This window comes from Streptopelia decaocto (genome assembly GCF_964273445.1).
Source record: "Streptopelia decaocto genome assembly, chromosome: 7".
NCBI lineage: Eukaryota > Metazoa > Chordata > Aves > Columbiformes > Columbidae > Streptopelia > Streptopelia decaocto.
In genome coordinates, this window is record NC_138661.1 from 29,918,159 (window position 1) to 29,937,935 (window position 19,777).

General features: G+C 35.8%; 1 protein-coding gene across 6 annotated transcripts in view; it reads left to right on the forward strand.

Moving 5' to 3' along the window:
- PRKD1 (protein kinase D1) overlaps positions 1-18,862 on the forward strand; it is a 136,847-nt gene extending 117,985 nt beyond the window's left edge. For all 6 annotated transcript variants that reach the window (XM_082058856.1, XM_082058857.1, XM_082058854.1 and 3 more), the window contains 8 exons: positions 732-784; positions 2,322-2,394; positions 3,383-3,489; positions 3,848-4,009; positions 5,549-5,647; positions 6,791-7,058; positions 16,963-17,048; positions 17,842-18,862. In XM_082058856.1, the coding sequence (XP_081914982.1) occupies positions 732-784; positions 2,322-2,394; positions 3,383-3,489; positions 3,848-4,009; positions 5,549-5,647; positions 6,791-7,058; positions 16,963-17,048; positions 17,842-18,060 (1,067 nt within the window). In that variant the 3' untranslated portion in view covers positions 18,061-18,862. The remainder of the gene's footprint in view (positions 1-731; positions 785-2,321; positions 2,395-3,382; positions 3,490-3,847; positions 4,010-5,548; positions 5,648-6,790; positions 7,059-16,962; positions 17,049-17,841) is intronic.
- The last annotated feature ends 915 nt before the right edge of the window (positions 18,863-19,777 follow it).

Genomic DNA, 19,777 nt, shown 5'->3' on the forward strand with positions numbered 1-19,777 from the left:
GAAGCAGCAATGCTCCAAAGAATCATGCTTTCCTCCCCAGAATGATGTCTTTGTATAATACAGTTAGCAATAGGCATATTTTGCAATAGAATAATAGAATAGTTTGGGTTGGAAGGGACATTTAAAGGTCATCTAGTCCAGCCCCCTCTGCAATGAGCTCTGAATTTGTAGAGGTTGGATCTGATGTTTGTTGTATTGAAGCACAAGTGGAAGTTTTTGTTTCCATTATGTGTTTTAATAATGTCTCTTAAGCCAGTTGAAATGTGTATTACTTTAAACAGTATGCAGACCAATTTGAATGCATATTGGCCTTCACCTGAAGCAATACATTGTAGGTGAGAGTGTAAATAAAAATTATTATTAAATCCGCTAAGTAAAAACAGTTTACCCTTGTTTCAATTATGTTCCTTGCATGAGATATAAAACCCCAAAATAGATTGGAAAAAGTAATAATAAGCTTATAAATGGAAATTATGAGATTCCACTATTAAAAAATTAATAATGAAATGCATAATTCTGCTCTTTTATATACACTACAATTCTGTTATTAAAGTCGCATATTTGCTGGCTAGTGTAGTTTTATATTGGCTGCTAAATGAAAAAGCTGACCTAATTGGTCCCATTTCTAGAGCTGTCAGTAGATATTGATGTAATGTAAATGTCATTTCCTATTACTACATGTTTGAACTAAAAGCACAGCAATCTAAAGTAAATTTTACTCTCTTCCCCAGGGGATATATCCATCAGTATTTCTGTGTCAAACTGCCAAGTTCAAGAAAATGTGGTGAGTGTTCTCTGGATGCTGGTGCTAGACGTGCTATGATTAAGCTTGAAAAGTCATTGATCTGTTTTGCAAAGAGGAATGTTAAAGGAGTTTTCATCAGCCATTTTTCACTTACTTCATAGAAATTAACAAACAATTAGCTTTGTTAACTTCTGAAAAAAATCTCCTTCATGGCGCCTTTTCTTGAGGTACAAGAATTACATGTGGGTAATTTCACTTAACACAGAATTTAACTCTAGATGCTTGCAGGATGTTAATTACCAAAAGGAAAAACGAGCTGTAGAAGTTATTAGTTCATGGAATTTGTCAACTGAACTTTGTAAAGATAATCACTGGCCTTGATAAATACGCTGTTTCTTGTCATCGCTGAGACATCAGATATTCTCTGTTGTACGAAGATGAAACTCTACCCGAAGGAAGAGTTACATATGCTCTTACGCATATGTAAAGAATTCTGGGTTGCTTTTATGCTAGGACTGTTAGGCACAGGATAGACAGTCAAGGTAAACACTCACACCACTTGCTTTTCTGTTCCATGGGCAGAGGAAATATACAGGACTGTCTGCAGCTGAGTCCAGCTTTGGGGCAGCTCTCGCATTTGCCAGAAAAAGATTACCTGCTAGGAAAGGATGTGTCCCTTCCTTTCCAAAGAAAAAGCAAGACAGCCTTTATTATCAGCTATTTGGTGTTCTTTTTGCTCTTCCGTGTGTAATACATGTTGCTGGTCAAATATCAGGAAAATGAAACCAAGCTTCAAACTTTGAGGTTTGTTTGAGTCTCACAAATGAATCTGCCAACAGCTTGTGCTTTAGCCTGTGTTTAAGCCCTAGGAAGCAATGAGATGTGAGCCTTCTCCTCTGGCATGAATGGAACATTTTACCTGTCTCAGAGGACACAAACAGCCAAAGCTCAGAACTGCTGATACTCACAAAGCTTCTTATGAACTAAGAAATCGCTTGCATTTTTATGGCTGATGTCAGCTGACATTGCAACTTTTTCAAGGAAATTTGAAATTCATTGTTTGTCTCTTTACATAAAAAACAGCAGAACTGGTATCCTGGGACCTCAGGCTAGAATGTTGCTACCCTGTTTTCCTAAAAATAAGACAGAGTCTTATATTAATTTTTGCTCTAAATCTTATTACTTTTTTTACATGCATAGCTGCCTGGACACTATTTAAATTGACCTTTTTTTATGAACTGTAACTAGGGCCTATTTTTGGAGTAACAGTATAGCAAGATCCTCTTTATTTCCATATATACTTTTGTCTTCAAATTTCACAAAGATAAAGTGTAACATTGTGTATTGGGAGCTACTTAGGTAGAAGCTGGCAGTGGCAGAAACCTCTTAAAGATGTGGCAACTTTTACAGCAGTTAACGTGACTTTTAAGAAAACTCGCAGAGCTGTGTCTTGCAGACAGTGTATTTTGAAATGTATTACAGTAAATGTATGCTATTTCCAACCAGAAAAAGCAACTGAATACAAATTTTGTTTCCGTGTCTCAGGGCTTAATATTTGTTATGTTTGTATAAATAGGATATTAGCACTGTATACCAAATCTTCCCAGATGAGGTGTTGGGATCGGGACAGTTTGGAATTGTTTATGGAGGTAAGACTTTGGTGTGCTATACAGGTATGATTAAGATAGAAAATTTCTTGAATGGTGAAAGTATTTAGACCCTGAAGTATTTTATTACAGAAATTAGCTGCCTATTGTTGTATATAAGCAGCACTCATAAAACAATGAATCTGGCTTTTGTTGACAAAGTCTTTTTGTAATTTGAAATTTTCTACACAATACACCGTATGCTTTATGTTCTCTATAAGCTCTAGTGAAGAAAACCCTGAAGTGCAGAAAACTGTTCTTTTTGACAATTATAATCAAAGAAAAAAAATATATAATTTCTTCTTCCTACTGTTTTTCTTAACATGCCTTTGTGAGCTTTTTTCTGTGTTTTTTCAGTAGTTTGTTTGAATTGGTTTTGCGTTTTGTGGGTTTTTGTTTGTTTGTTTTCATTTTCTTATCCTTTTTTTCCTCTCTTTTTCCTCCTTTTTTCAGTAGTTTCTGGAGGTAGATTTAGGTACAGCTGTTGTTTGGACAGTGTGAAGTGAGCACTAACAAAAAATTTCTCATTGTAGAATCTCTGTGGGTCTCTGATAAACCTGGAACGTGCACTTATGTGTCCAAAGGCAATCACCTATGCCATTTTTTGCTAGTCTGGAACTACTGTTGGAGGACTAAGGCTACAGTCTGCCAGTTGCAGAGGCGGCAGCTTAAATATATGAACAAGCATATATATATTGATGAGAAAGTTAACTTTGCATCTGTATTGTTGAAATGCAGAGCTGACTTTCTCATATGCATGTTTCTTACATGTTTAAACAGCTTTGTCAGGTGATAATGAGAAAAGTTGTCTTGTCAAAGGCTAGAAATAAGGGAAATACAGAAAACTTTGAATGACTTACATGACTTAATTTGCTGCAAACCTACTCTGAGAATTACTTGATTGTGGTCATTTGTACAAGCCAATGCAAGTGGAACCTTTTTCAGAGTTAATGATGTTAATTGATAGAGACCTTTTGTTTTATTAATGCAGGAAAACATCGCAAAACAGGAAGAGATGTTGCTATTAAAATAATTGACAAACTAAGGTTTCCAACTAAACAGGAAAGTCAACTTCGTAATGAAGTTGCAATTTTACAGGTATTTTTCTATTCTTTTTTGCTGCATTAACTCCATTTATACACTTTCATGAATACCAGATAATACGATAGTTCTTTTAATTGATAATCACTATTATTATTGCCGCTTAATCTGCTTAAACAGCCAAGACCAAATGTATTGGCAATGTCACATTAGGAATTACAATTTCTGCAGTGTAAAACACCAGAAGCAATAAGGAAAATGTATGCTTGTTAAACTACTTTGAGGTTCATCCATTCTCCTGTCCCTAGAAAATACTGAAATGTTATCTGGTTTATGGGGTTCTGAAGACTGGCTATGTAATGATAAAATGTACAGACTATGTTGTGAAATCCTGTGCTATATTTATCCTTAATAGAATCTTCATCATCCTGGGGTTGTAAATCTTGAGTGTATGTTTGAGACGCCAGAAAGAGTGTTTGTTGTTATGGAAAAACTCCATGGAGACATGCTGGAGATGATCTTATCAAGTGAAAAGGGCAGATTGCCAGAGAGAATAACAAAGTTTTTAATTACTCAGGTAAGAAATTAATTATAAACCTAGAAAGAGATTTGAGGTCAGTTGTTATCACTATTATGCTTCGCTTTTGGTACAATTTACCTGTCTGATTTATGAAAGCCCAGATTGTAATATCAGGACTGGTAAGATGGTTTTGTGTACATTATCTGATAGGTAGTAAACCGTTAAGAGGACCTAGAACTAGACACCTGTACAGCTGTCTGTCTGCTGGATGGAAGGGCTATCAAGCTAGTGTTTCTCGTATGCTTGGGGAATTAAGCACAAGAAAGAGATGCAAAGCACTAACAGCAAACTGTTGAAGACCCACACAAAGAAATTTGAGCCTCTTGAACTGCCCATACCCAACAATTGCAGTTGGTACTATGCACTTTTCTGTGCATTTTTTTTCCTATGCGTTTTTCTGTGTTGAGATTTGACCTCAGCACTGCCTCTGATTAAATGAGTCTGGTTTCCTGTATGGCTTCTTTTAATAACGTGATCTGGATTATCTGGGTTTGTTGGGTTGTTTTTTGGTTTTGGGGTGATTTTGGTTTTTTTTGTGTGTGCGGTATTTTGTTTGTTTGTTTGTTTGTTTGTGTTATTTTTATAGAGTTTTTTTCTGTTTTGTTGGTTGGTTGGTGTTGTGTTGTTGTTGTTGTTTTTCTGTTGTCATGTTACCATATTGCTTCTTTGTTCATAATACTGGTTTAAATTTAGATACGCATTTGAGTAGTGAGCGACTTCAGAGTCAGAGTAGCCTAAGTTTGTGCAGTTAGGAAAAATAAAGGAGCAGGAGAGACAGTGCTACCATGGAAGTTTATTACTGGAGGTAGAATGTAAGAGGTTCCCTTGTTTTCAAGCTTTCATTGGTGAAACTCTCACCAGCTTCAGAATTTGGTTGCTTGCCTTCCCAGGTTCACACAGCCTCCTCGCCATTCCCTCCTCTAATATAGCGGGAAATTCTGCCAGCCCCTGACCAGACACAAGGAAAGGAGTTAAAGCCACAAGAATAGGACAAAAATTTCTGTTGCGCTCTATTGCCATGTTCTTCTATGTAGAATGGAATAAAAATACATATCAAGGTTCCTTATGCTTTTTTTCCTTAATAAAATGTTTAAAATGGATCACATAATATATCTGTGAAATGTTTTGAGTGCATTTATATCTGGAAGGTTATTTTGCAAATGTTCCTTCATCCAAAGATTTCACAAAACAAAAACAAAACCAAAAAACAAACAAAAGAAGTAAACAAGTACTTAGAACCCAGTTTTGAAAAAAATATTTAGAATATGAAGTCTTTGGAGACAGAAAGATCATATTCCATACAGAGAAACATCAAGAAAACTTGAGAAACTTGAGGCACAGCAAATAGTAGCTGACATTTTTGCTCCCCCCCACTGCCCACTGTAGACATTGTTGTAAAAGGTACATGCTTGTTGGACTGTTTCTCTCTAGACTGGTCCTTGAATCTCTGATGACAGATATTGTCCAACAATATAAAGCAAAACAAACCATTGCTACATTTAAAACTGAATTTCTTTCTGAATTGCTTCTTCACAGATCCTGGTTGCTTTAAGACATCTTCATTTCAAAAATATTGTTCACTGTGACCTCAAACCAGAAAATGTGTTATTGGCATCAGCTGATCCTTTCCCACAGGCAAGTAGAAAAAGCCCTTTCTTAAGATAAATTGTTCAAATGAATAGGTGTTAGGAATGATTATCTTATGAACAAACAAAAAAGTGACTAGTCCCCTCTCTGCATTTCTTCCAGGAACTACACAGAATTTTTAAGTAAAAAACTGATTACTTGTTCAAAGAAGTTTGCAAAGGAGGCATGTTTGAAAATCCTTGCCTTTTGCCATTTGCCTAAAATATTTGACTAGGTTTTCAAATGTGACATCACTACTTATGCAATTGTTTCTGACTTGTTCACCATTACATAACAAATTGCTTATCTGGTTGATTTGGTCTAGATAAGTGACAGTTTGCAAGCAGTCCCCAGAAAGACAGGATATTTTGAAAGTTAGACTAGAGTTCATGAAGAAAAACACCTTCTTTAATTTTATGATTTTAAATGTCAGGTAGATTGCAGAATATTTAAATATACTTTCTAGCTCATTGCTGTACTTCTCATTAAATGGTATCTGTATCAGCTCGTTTTACCTTTGATCTGCATAATTCATCTCTATGATCCCCTCTAACTGCCCATATTCGAAGGAGCACTATTGATAATTTGTAAATAATACCAGTATCAGTAATTGGAAAGGAAGGGTCTATACTGCAGCATTAAACTTTTAAGTGGTTAAATCTGTCTGTCTGAAGAAATCAGACAATGAAGTTCACAGAGAGGCAGGGTGTAACTAGGTCCACTATAAAATTAAAGTGGAAGTTCAAGAAATAAATTTTGTCAACTTGCTTCATTTAGGATAAAACCATAGGTAAAACAGTTTTCCTGTGTGCTGCAGGTTTATGCTATGAATGGATTAATATTACTTTCTGTTACTGCCTTCACCAAGAGGACGAGCTGTTAGGCCAGACCAAAATGGCAATTCTTTCATTCTAAGGTGTCCTGTGTTACTTCTTTTGCCATGGTTTATTCATGGAGAGAAGGAATAGAAGAGAGGCAGTAAACTGGTAACCTAGTCTAATATCTCTGTGGAATAAAGGTTTTCCTCTCAAAGAGGAGTTTAAAGTATCCTTGAAGGAACAGCAGAGATGCATCTTGCAACTGAACCACAATAAAGCTTCCTCAACTATGTATTTGATGATAAAAACAACATCTGTCTTTTTTTTTAAACAGGTAAAACTTTGTGATTTTGGCTTTGCCCGAATCATTGGAGAGAAATCGTTTCGGCGCTCGGTGGTAGGAACGCCAGCATACCTTGCTCCAGAAGTGTTGAGAAACAAAGGCTACAACAGGTCTCTGGATATGTGGTCTGTGGGTGTTATCATTTATGTAAGCCTCAGCGGTACCTTTCCATTCAATGAAGATGAAGACATACATGACCAAATCCAGAATGCTGCTTTCATGTATCCACCTAATCCATGGAAAGAAATTTCTCCTGAAGGTAATGTCTGTTTGTGGCTGGTTTAATATAAATACTAAAAAAGAGTAGCTTTATTTTGCTTTTCTATTTTTTCGCCCTGTACCTACTGGTGAAAAAGAAAAATACTCTAAATTTTGAGGTACCATAATGTAATGTCTCATGTATAGACTGCATGTGGCATAGCCCTGTAGTGTGGGAGGTGTTGAAGGAGGCACATAGCCACCTACAGGTTGGGTTGCTACAGAATCTGGTGGGGAACCTCAGCTGCTGGAACTGGTGGTGCTTGTGTTTACTTCTGTACCTCTTCTTTCAGATCTAGTGCCTCTTTAGTCTTTTTCTTATTCTATTTGTGCCAGTACTTCAGTTTCCATTCAGTAGGATGCTGTACCCTGATACTCTTTCTGTAGGAACAATTTCAAGCAGATGAGGTTTCAAGAATAGTGCGAGAAAGTGTCATGGAAGAGGCTTTCTGCTAGGGGTTTGGGGGAAGGCTTGGAGATTAGCAACAAGACTTTTGAAACTATAATTCTGTTCAGTGACACAGGAGATTTTTGATAGTGAAAGAACAATATGAATAATTCGCTATGAACATCTTTAAGGAAGGTAAATGAGTTCTATCAAAACTGTCTCTAAACACAACTAAGTAGGGCATTTAACAAAATTCTAAGTTTTGGTTTCACTAACATTTTTTTGTACATAACATACATTTTCAAGCAGGTTGATTTTCTTTTGGATTTTTTTAATCATTATCTTTATGTCTTTAACTTTTTGTGAGATTGTTTCAAAAGTTTTAAAGCAAAGGAAACGTTATAAGTATCAAATTATTTTCTTCTTTTTTTTTTTTCTGAATTTTAATATGTACCAAATTGAATTAAAATATTCGCATTTCCAATTTCCATTATTTACAGTACAGTTTTTCTGGGTTTCAGGTGACATGTTTAACTTACATATTAATGGTAGCTTAAGAGAAGTGTGCCTGCTGCTTACTATAATATATATTATAGCTGTGTGAGAATCTCAGCTGAAAAATGCTTTGAGAGCATTGTCTGTTGTTTTATCTCTGTGGCAGATGAAGTTGGTGAGATCTGTTGGGGGGAAAAAAAAAGGCAGCTATAAATCTGCACAATTACACACTGTAGTCCTCCTGAACCTACACACACTTCTGATATGTAAGCTGACAGAAACTGTTGGCAGCAATGCTTTATCTGACGCTAGAGATAAGCAAACAGCAATCAACACAGAAGAGGCTGCAAGAAATTGTCTCCCACAAGTTCCTGCTGTGGTAGACAGAAGATCGATTTCTACATTCAGAGGTGAAGATTCAGTAGAGCACCTACAGAAAATTCACCTGGGGTGTTGTTTCTCATAGAATCACAGCCTTCATTAAGAATTGATGGATATCAGGCTGCAGGCATGCAGAAGGGTGGGAAGGAACACACTTCAACAAATTACTAAGTTAAAATCTGCTTATACATTGTGATTTTATAATATATTTTGGTTTCCTAGCTGATGAGACACTCTGTTGTGCTAAACGAAAACCTGAAAAAAGTCTGAACAGATCCACTATGTTTAACGCAGGGAGTTGGAGTCTAGATCTCTGTCCATGTATGACTTGATAATGCTGACTTTTAGAGCTCAAAATTGAACTCAAAGTCCAGATGAGCTCAGGGAAATAAAGGAGCGGTTTTCGCGTGTCAGCTACTCTGGTCCACGTTCCCGCACAGGTCACCAGAGGGCAGGTGCATGGGTCCTGTACATCTGCCGGCCCCAGCCAGTTTCTGTTACCTGTGACCGTGTGGCACAGTTAAAATGTAAATCTGTACCCGGAGTCCTAACATACCTAATTTGGATTACAATGCTCAACAGTGCCATCATAATTTATGCTATAAATCATTGAAGCATTTGGGGGGGAAAGATTTTACGAAGTTGCTTACTCAACATCGCAAATAAAAACTGTTTGAAAAGCTACGTGTATTTAAATGGAAACAATCACTGGGGCTCATGAATTTCTCTGCACTAAGTGCTATAAATCTACAGAATGCAGACAGAGAATTAGTTTCAATGCCACCAGGCTATCTTTGTGCACTTGGGAATCTTCCTTTAACCTGACATGGGCTCTTCCAGCTTCCCAAACAGATTAAGCTAATGAACTGAGTATTTGCCTGCCATATTTTTTCTGTTATTCTTTTTGCCAATTATTCTTAATCATAGAACATTTTTCAGAAGAAGTTTTTACATACATTACAATGATTACTTTTTAATTTTTTTAAAAAATCTCATATAAAAAGGTCCATAACAGATTTATTTTAAAGGCATTGTAGATTTCTTGTTTTAACTATTTCCTGGAATTTGTATCATAGCACTAATTCTCCAAGAGGATGTTAATTATCGTCAACTATGTCTCCCACTCAAGGAAAGGAGTTATATTGCAGTGTGGAATGTGGTGCTACTGCAGAATCCAGCAAGGTCTTTGTAGATAAATATTGATCAACCTATAGTTTTCAAGCTGGTATGACTGAAAATACTGTTTGTCTTGAAGGATCTACACAGTTATTTTCTTGCAAGAATCATTATCCTTTGTTTAAAATTAAAAAATAATTATTTAAGATATATTCTTCCTTGTAAGACAGAAAAATGTCAAAGATCCAGCAGTTAGTCTAGTTTATTTATTGACATTTTAACACTTGTGCAAATATTAAAGAGAATTTTAACACATAGTAAAGAACCACGGTCTTCACAGGAGCTTTCAGCCAAGATTTCGCTGCACTGCTATAGCATTAAGAAATTCAGAACAATATTGATTAGACAAGTATCATTGTAGCAGATATAGGAAATACAAAATACATGTTATCTTTAATGCAGGTAAGAAAGATCTTTTTAAAGTGCTATGCTGTGTGAATTTGAAAAAATAGGAGCCATTTGTCCAAAGGTTACCATAAGTAAAGCTAATGTAAATATTATTTTTCTCCATTATTTCCTGCATTCTTCTCATATTTCCTGAAGACAGGGCTGAGTCCAAGAGCTCTTTAACAATGGACTCTATGAATTGTACATTATAGCTAGATTTTTAAAGTGGTAACTTCATCTAAAGACTGTGTTACATGCCTCAGTAAGAGCCGGCAGAAACTGAGAGTTTGGTGAACTTAGTAGAGCTTGGTTACAGTCTAAAAGAATTAATATTAACTCTGATTTATGCATGCCAATAAAAATGCTCATGTTCTTCTACCATATAAAATGCAATATGTATGACTTTTTATTCTTTTTCTACTGCTGAAATATGTCAGTACTAGTTTCTGTGAATGCTCATAATATGATAATCCTAGAAACATTGTTGTAAAACAGTGAGAAGTAGTAGATCAGTTTGAGCTAAAAAAAATAAAAAATTAATTCAAACCTTTTGCTGTCTATAGCAGCAATCCTGCTTCATGCCCAAAGCAAGTGATGGCAGATAAGACAAACACCCTAAAACAATAGATGGGATGGGGTGGGGAGGTTATTTCACAACTGTACCAGGTTAGGATCACAGACATGTGCAGCTGATAGACCTGAGCTACCTGCTTCTTTAACCACAGCAACTAGTTTGCTTGAAATTCTGTGTATGTACTTTTAGTGGAACCATAAATGCTTTTAAAGTTGTGGGGGTTTTACCTTGTTATGCAATTTCTAGTTTAGATTAATGGAAGTGATCATCAACCAAGTGTATTGCCAGTGTCTGTGAAACAAACAGTTTTTTAAAGGGCATATAATTTGTTGCAGAGTGGCTAATGAAAGCAGTGTTAGGAATTTTTGCATGCCTTATTGCAAAAATCGACACTCAGGAGAGGAGAATAGTGCTCAAACCTTTTGTTTCTTGCCTATGATTATTACTATGTCTCAGATATCCAACTTGGATGTAGATCTTCTTGCAACTGTAGTTATTTCAGCACTATTTTCAGACCATTACTCATGTAAAAAGTTTAAGAATAGCTAAACTCAGTTATCACTATGTTTGCTTCTGTTTTTATCACAACTAGAGTGGAATTGAAAGCTCAGATATTTTACTTTTTAGCAAAATCACATATGCTTTTGCATTTAATTGGTAGTGCACAAATTGGAGTTTATGATGCTATGTTTGTCACCATTTTGGTTTTAGTGCCTACTAGATGCTTTTTCTGATATTGCCAAGCAACTGTGTTTGAATTTGGGAGCTGGAATGCAGAGGGCAGCAAAATTTTAAAAGAAAAAAAAAATATATCATACCTAAACACTGTCTGGAAAAGCTACAATAGTGGTAAAGCAGCCTCAATGTTTGCAGTCTGTGTTCCTTATTTGATTATTATTCTTAAGGTAAAATTCAGTTGGCTTTTAAAATAATAAACTGCACTAATAATGAAGCAGTAGATTTGTAAAAGCACATGACCCATGACAATTTAAACTGCATGATTATACAAAAAATACACCTAAAATCAAGTCTGGCAGGTTTAGAGTGAGCAAAAACATATGGGAAGAAATTGTAATTTTGAGGAGAAGTGTGTCATGAATGTAATAGTGTGGTCTGTGTTAGTTTATTTTCTTGAGAATTGCTTTTTATGTGCATTTTCTAGCAATTTTTAGAATAAAAACCTACAGTCACAAGCCAAGAAAGAAGGCAGAATCAATTTGAGGGTAACATTTTTGAGTGTCTAATGCCTTTTAGTCACTAACAACAGTTCTATCTTTGCTACTCAGGAGTGTGGTCCAGTCATTGACTATGACTTTTTTCTCTCCGTAATGTGTCTGAATTAATCTCATCAGCTCTTCCTGCTGAGAAATTTTAGCTTTTTTTGTGTTATGCTTTGTCTGTCCTCTTCCCCCATTAAAACTTAACCTATAAAAACTAAGACCTTTGAATTTTTGTAGCTCTCAGAAATGCATTTTTTCCCAACTGATTATCCATTCAGAACATTTCTGTGAGCATCTTTTCCCAAAGCTTAGCCCTCATGCACAAAATCTCTTCTCTAACTTCACTAAACCCAATTGCTTTACCTTTTAAGGTTTTGCAGAGATTGTGTGTGTGCATATATACACACAGATACACAATCTCACAGTTATATATATGTGCACACACACAATCTCATAGATTCCTCCATAGGAAATTCTTACTTCCACCTCCACTATGCAGGTGCATTTTCCCACCTTTTCCTGATAGCTGATCTCTTTTTAAAGAATACTCTCCAAAAACTGGGTTTGTGTTTGTGTGTCAAAACGGAATTGTAAATTACTGTAGAGAGGTAGTTTCTGTGGTAATCATGTATAAAACCAGGTTTTGTCACAGCCATTCAACATCGTGTTGCCCAATCTGCTATTTCTGTTCTGTCTTCAATGATCGTCAAGCCAGCTTATATTTCCAGGTTCACCTAATTGTCACATGACAATCTGGCCTTAATTAAGACTTCTTTGTGGAATTTTGCTAAGAATTAAGACAGAGGAATCTACTTGCAGAATTCTCTCCTATTTTATAGTTTTAAGTTTCACATCTGTCACATGTGAAGCTATTTTCAACAGCATTACTGTTTGTTTCCAGCTTTGACCTTCCAGTCCACCAAATTAGCTTAATCTCAAAAGGCTTATTTTGATTTAGCTACAGGTTACTCCCTGAAAGATTTGGTCCTTCTTCCTGTTAGTATGTTTTGCCCAGTGTGTCTCCAGTGTGGTGGCTGTTCTTTTGAACTGCATGGTCTTAAAATGTGCTATGTCAAGCTTTGAATTATTTGTAGTGTGTTTCATTCTGTTGTGGAATTTTCTTAAATCATTGTATTCGTAATTTTTTTTTCCTCAGCTACCAACACAGTTATTACTACTAGCCTGATACGAGCTATGTGATGTGCACACTGTTGATTAGGTGCTTCACGTTACTTCATATTATTAAGTAATTTGGGAGGAAACAAAGCAATTTCTTCCGTGCTTTAAATTTGATCATGGTGTGCCTGTTAACACTGCTTGTAAGTCAGAAATAAATACCACAGCTGCCTGCAAGCCAGTATTTATGTAGACTTGTTTCAGCATAATGTGAATAGAAACTTTGTTTCACACATTAATGAGAAAGTCACATGAATGAGCCTTAAGTACGAGGAGGTCAAATGCATGTTACAGCTCAAAGATGCTTTCTACCTCAGTAAATTTTAAACTAGCTGTTTAAACTAAGGTCTTGGCTCTACTTACATGTTTGCTAGGATAGATTAGTATTAGAAAACCTCTCTTGTAGACGTGCAGCCTGTAAACGTCAAGGATTTCTTGAGTCCATGTCCCTGAAAATAATAAGCTCTGCCAGCTGAAGATTATTTTTTGCCAAAAGAACTGCATGTATGCTACGGCATTTGTCAACAAAGCTGTATTGACCAGCAATAGGGAAGGGGTTTATGTGTATGAAAAGATTATACCACTAATCAACAGAGCTATACTCAGAAGAATCCATGGCCTAAGAAGTCCTAAGTTTTATGTTAATGGCAGCAGCTTAAATTTTTACACGTGATGGCTGTAAGGGTACCTAATATTATGGGTATACTTGAAAAATTCTGGACCAATTATAAATTTATTGTTAATTTTGCACTGCATTTCCTGATATTCTTAAGGTGATATATTTTTTTTTTTTTTATAATTTACATGAAAAGTCTGTATGGTAGGACTAAATAAATGATAGATTCATAATAGGGTTTTCAGATATTTCTTAAACTTCTGTGTTAATGTGTGGGTTACATCCTAACTGAGTTAGAGTGGTCATTCCTATGAAAACTGTCATTATCATGTGTTATTTTCATACCTAGAGTGAAAATTGTTACTGTGCTTTTACCACAATTAATTATTTTCTGTACACAAATAAACTGCCACAAGCAGTTTCGGACTATAAACCTCCTGACTTGTTTTTTTATTTTTCAGTAAAATGCAACTAAAGAGCAATCTTCCCTAAAATCAAGAGGACGTACAGCTTTTTAAAGCCACAATTGAACCTTCCCATTGGGGATTCTGCTGAATGATCACCTGTCTAAATGACCAGTAGTCCTGCTACTGGAGCAGTTGGCTAGTTTATCTCCTTTAGCAAAGTCTCCAGCTCCTGGAACTTGATAAGGCCTCAGCTGGCTGCTTATACTGTCCTTAAATTGTGGGAAGTAAACAGGAGCCCATAAAAGTGCTAGAAAAAGCAGTACCACAATACTCTCGGAGCTTGCATAGAAGTTGCTTCCTTGGTGATAAACCATTGGATTCCTGCAGAAGATATACAGACCAGAGGTGGTCTTTCTTAACTCTCTGCATTTATTGAATTATTGGTTTTACAGAGGAATAATGTCAGATTTTATAAAGCTCCTAAAAAGTCTGACAAGAATGACTTTAAAATCTGATTTAAAAAACCCACAACAGTCTCTAGTGAAAATTCATAAAATTTATTTTAAAATACAATGTAGTTGCACCCCTTTCTTCAAAAGTGTTTTTATCTTCCTAGAGAGAAAATTGAATTTTTTAACATTTGGTGTCCCAGTTTGATTCCATGAATCATACTTGAGTTGTCTGTCTAAACTAAATGTTAAAAACTTCAAAATTTTGATCTCCAGTGTTTTTAAGCAGTACAACTCAAAAAGTAATCATCGCACTATTAATTAAATTATTATTATTTTTTTAAGTTCTGAAATTGAGTGAACTTCAATCTTACTGTTTGTACATCTTATTTGAACACTATCCAGACCAAATGATGTTAGATAGTGACTGTCAGGACAGGATGTTTTTCCATAAGCTGAAAGAGAGCGAAAAACCAGGATGTTTTCTCATTTCTTTTGAGTAGTCCCACAGAACCTATCACTGTCTGAACCTCTACAGTTTATTTAACAGCAGTTAAATTCAGAAGTTTCTTGTTAACAGGCTAGTCCAGATCCCTAAGGAAATCCTTTAATCCTTCAGTTCCAGCACTCAGCCTGTCTGTATTGAACTCCCTAGCTTCTACTTTCTACTTTCCTTTATGCAGCACTGTCCTTTTGTTGCCAGTACCTATTGCCTGCACCTTGACTTCAGATACTCGGCACTTGAGAAGTGGCATTTCTTTGATTGCATGATATCCTGATAAAAGATAGAAAGTTATTTTGCTGTTGAAACTCACGTTTGATCTCATTCTTCACTTACATTTGAAAACTTTGTGTATTAAAGCAAAGAGAATTTTATCAGATAGTTTGGGGCCTTAAGTCCTCATAATAGTCATGATCGTGTTTGTGCTTTTTTATTGCTAAGAGGTGAGTGATATTCAAAACTTTCCTAGTGAAAAGAACACTAGATAAAGAACTAAAAACAAACACCAAAACTTGTTAAAGAGACAGCAATATTCTGGCTGTGAAACAAGCAGGCTATCTGTGCAAACTGATCTCAAGAACAAATGATTGCTCAATGCTGACAGTCCTAACCATCTTTTGACGTTGCGTTTTCCCTTTCGTCTTCGTGTGCCTTCTCTTGTGTTTGTTTCTAGACTGATGTCTTTCTGATCTGTTCAACCAACCGCACTTGTAATTTCCCCCAAGAATACAAAGAAAAATGTTATTACATGTAGTATGTCATTGTCCTGAAGGAAAAAAAAAAAAAGGGGGGGGGGGTGGCAAACAGTTCTTCATCTTGTGGTAGCTTGGGAATGCTGAATAACTATGTATGATTTCATCATTTCTAAGGCTCACGGTCATACCTGCTTCCAGTGGGTGGGGTGGAAGCTACATAATAAAGACATTATTGATAGTCCATGGCAAATTGAGCCTGGAGAGAGGAAGCCTCTGTTAAAAAAGAAAAGGTTGTCCACGTTGCTGCACAAAATGTAACCTCAGAGATACACCAGTTTAAACAATTCTGTCTCAACTTGTGCTCTTAAAACAGACAAGATGATTTTTCAGCTCCTTCAATATGTAGCTGGCAACGATGTCCATCTGACATGTTTCAGACCAAATTCCCCTCAGTGATGCCATGTTTCTGTGTTACTTTCAAAACTATCTTTTCCTGTCACCGAGATATAAACAAATAAATAAAGACTTAAGCCAGCATACTTTGCACAAGCCAAGGGATACTGTAATGAAATGGGAAAGTGGCAGTGACATTATAATTCCTTGTGGTCTGTCAGTTTTTCTATAACAATAAGATTCCCTCAGAACACATACTGGACATTCAGCATCACCTAGAACTGAATTTAACCTTTCATGGTACCCTCTTTTTTGCTTTTTTCTTTGTTTGTTTTTAATGGCTTTATTAGAAGATTTCAAAGGTCAGCAATCTCATCCCAGGCATTTTTCCAAATAGGTCATTTAGTACAGTTCCATGCACTCGTCATTGACTCATGGTGTCTTCAGGCACCGCAGCACACATACTATAACTTCAGTGAATCATCGACTCTTTCAAAAACACAGAAATTAAGAAATGTGTAAAGAAGCCCTTTTGTCTTTCTTGAACACCAGACTGCCGACTAGCAGGTAGAAGTAATGCTCCGTTCAAAATTGTAGTATTGCAAGACTTAGTGACTTGCAAAACCTGATTTTTCTGGGAAGGTGGTGCTGTCAGTCATCTAAAAGTGATATTGAGTCTCAGAGTAATATACACATATACATGTATGTGTTTACTGTGGTACCTGAGGAATACTGTAGTCTTCACTTCTACCTGAAACTTTTTTTGACTTAAGTAGGAACTGAGTGAGAATTGTCTTCAGACTTTGCTGCCTGCCTGAAAATGAACATACAGAGGTAGACAATGTACACGCTAGCAGGCAACTGTAATCCCATTAGGAAGGGTTGCATAGGTACCTTCAGGGACATCAACATTGACTGCAGTTTGTAAAAAGCTGGAGGGATACCTGTCATCTTTTTACAACTACCATGTCTGTCTATCTTGTTTGTATGTCCTAGTTGAACCAAATATATTCAAACTGATGTTTTCCAATATTATTTTGTTCCAGCTATTGATCTCATAAATAATTTGTTACAAGTGAAAATGAGAAAGCGCTACAGTGTGGACAAAACGTTAAGCCACCCATGGTTACAGGTATTTCTATGAATTCCATGTTTTTTTTTCCTGCATATTTACACTCTAAGTATACAAAAGGTTTAATCTTTAAGCATAAACGTGAAGATGTTTTCAGATCCTGAGAACCTCATACTCCACCAATTTATGTATATATTCTAATTAATTTTTGCATAAGTAGATTCCAATGATGACCTCTCTCATGTTTTCAAAATACACTACAAAAATATTTTGTCTTGTTTGTCCAATGCGAACATGATATATATTTATAAAATCTTTTAGAGTCATGATATTTAAATGTCTACATCTCTTTGAGCACAGCAGCAATTGCATAAATTTAGAAAAGCAGATTTTTTCTAGCCCCAGCTGAATTAATATCCTGCACCATTATACAGAGATGGAGCGACTGTCTTAGCAACCTGACATGGATCACTAGGATGTACATGTATGATGTAAAGATGTTTCTTCTTCTTTATTGATCTTGTGACGAGTGCGAGGAATTATTTCACCACCCATGCCTTATTTAGATGTCACAGAAATCTACGGATTACTGATAGATTCTGCAAAACAAGCTGTAACATGTCCATACTATGCTTATGATAGAGTTAAATAAAATAAAATTATCAAATAATCTTCTATAAATGAAACCTATCTCTGTAGGTAGATTTCATATTTCTTAATTATAAGATTTTTCTATTCTGGGGCAATAGGGATGCGTGACCTTTAGACTGATGAGTTAACAACACTTTGTATATTATTGGTAATAGAAGAGAATGTAATTTATTTTAAAAATGATACTGTTATTTTATTTCAGGACTATCAAACCTGGTTAGATTTAAGGGAACTTGAATGTAAAATGGGAGAACGTTACATCACCCATGAAAGTGATGACTCCCGATGGGAACAGTATTCAGGAGAACACGGATTACCGTATCCAGCACACCTTATCAGTCCAAGTGCTAACCATGATGAAAACACCAAGCTAGAAGAAACAGAAATGAAAGCCCTCAGTGAGCGTGTCAGCATCCTTTAAGTTGCATCCCCTATAATCTGTCAAAACACTGTGGAATTAATAAATACATGCGGTCAGGTTTAACATTTGCCTTGCAGAACTGCCATTATTTTCTGTCAGATGGGAACAAAGCTGTTATGCTGTTACACTGTTGATGTATCTGAGTTGCCAAGACAAATCAACAGAAGTGTTTTTGTGTGACCAACTGTGTTGTATTTATAAAAGTTCCCAGAAACACTAAACTTGTTATTGTGAATGATTCATCTTGTATTTAATGTATTAAAACCTGTCTCCACGGTGCCTTTTCAAACTAGTGTTTTTCTTGAGCCTTGTTTTGGTAAGAGAGAACTTTCTCATGAAGATCTGGGAGTTTTTGTGCATCGTTAGTATTGTAATTGTAAGCAAACTCTTGAAGAGTAGATTATAACTGCTGTTCTGTGAACAACTTCTACCGTTTGGATAAAAGCTTTATTTAGTGTTGAAAAAATAGAAAAAAAAACAACCAACCAAAAAAAAAAAAAAAACCCAAAAAAAAACAACCAAAAAAAACCCCCCAATTGCATAGCACTGTACAGTTTCAAATCAGATAACCTGTCTCTATGTGTTTGCGTGTTTGTGTATATAGATACACGCATACATACACACAATATAACTTGCTTTTCAGCCTGAATGCCTTAGTAGTGTAAACTGCAGCATATGTTGGTTTTATTTCCCCTTTTCTTAAAATATTATCTAATATTAATATTCTCTAATATGTACATTCAGAAACTAAATAACTTGTTGACTTTGTGTATGTTTTCAATAAAAGTCTTGTTAAAATGCCTTCATTTGATTAATCTTTTGTTTAAAATATCCCTGGAATGCTATCAGAAGTAGGTGGAGTAAATTAGTTCATCATTAAGAAGCCCATGTGGAGGTAGGTGGGAAATTGCTGCCAGCCAACCTGTGTACCTGTAAAACATATTTTGTAAGAACCTACTTGGACTAGATTTTATATCATAAGTTCAGTCAGTTTTGAAGCATACTAGGGGAGTGGAGAAGCTGAGGACACGTTAATGGGAATGTAGTTTTTAAGATAAATGTGCTGCTTCTGCTTTTCCACTGAGTTTCATTGAACTGACAAAGTAATGTGGATCTCTCCTGCTCTTCTTCCTCTGAAAACTTCAAAGATATTAATTTTCATTTCTAACAATTAGTGTTCCAACAGTTATGCATTTAGCTTTAACTGAGAGAGATTCAGAGTGCACTGTAAAGCAGGTGCCAGAGTAGCTCAGTGACAAGCTGAAAATTATTCTATGCCACAAGCTCCCTCTGAAAAATAAAACCAGTTGATACTGGTATTGAAGACTGAGGTTAAAAAAGAAAAGATACAATACATGGGATAAAAGGCAGATCTATGCAATGATAAAAGCTAATTACCACATATGATAAACCTCTCGAATATTGCCCTTATGTTACAATTGTGAGCTTTTCAGTAGATAAATCCGTTCTTTCCTCGAAGAAGAGGTTTGTCCAGAGGAAGTTTTTTGACAGGTACATAGCATGATCAAAGCCAGAAGAATTTTTCTTTGGTATTTTGTACCTCTACTGAAGAGACAGTGTATACTGTAGACGTAAAATGAAGAAAAGGCACCTTTATTCGAAAAACAACAGAAAATATTTTATAGAAAATTAAGAAGTATTGCAGAAAATTACATATAAATCTTTTTCCACTTCAGCTAGGCCCTGAAGGTAGCCT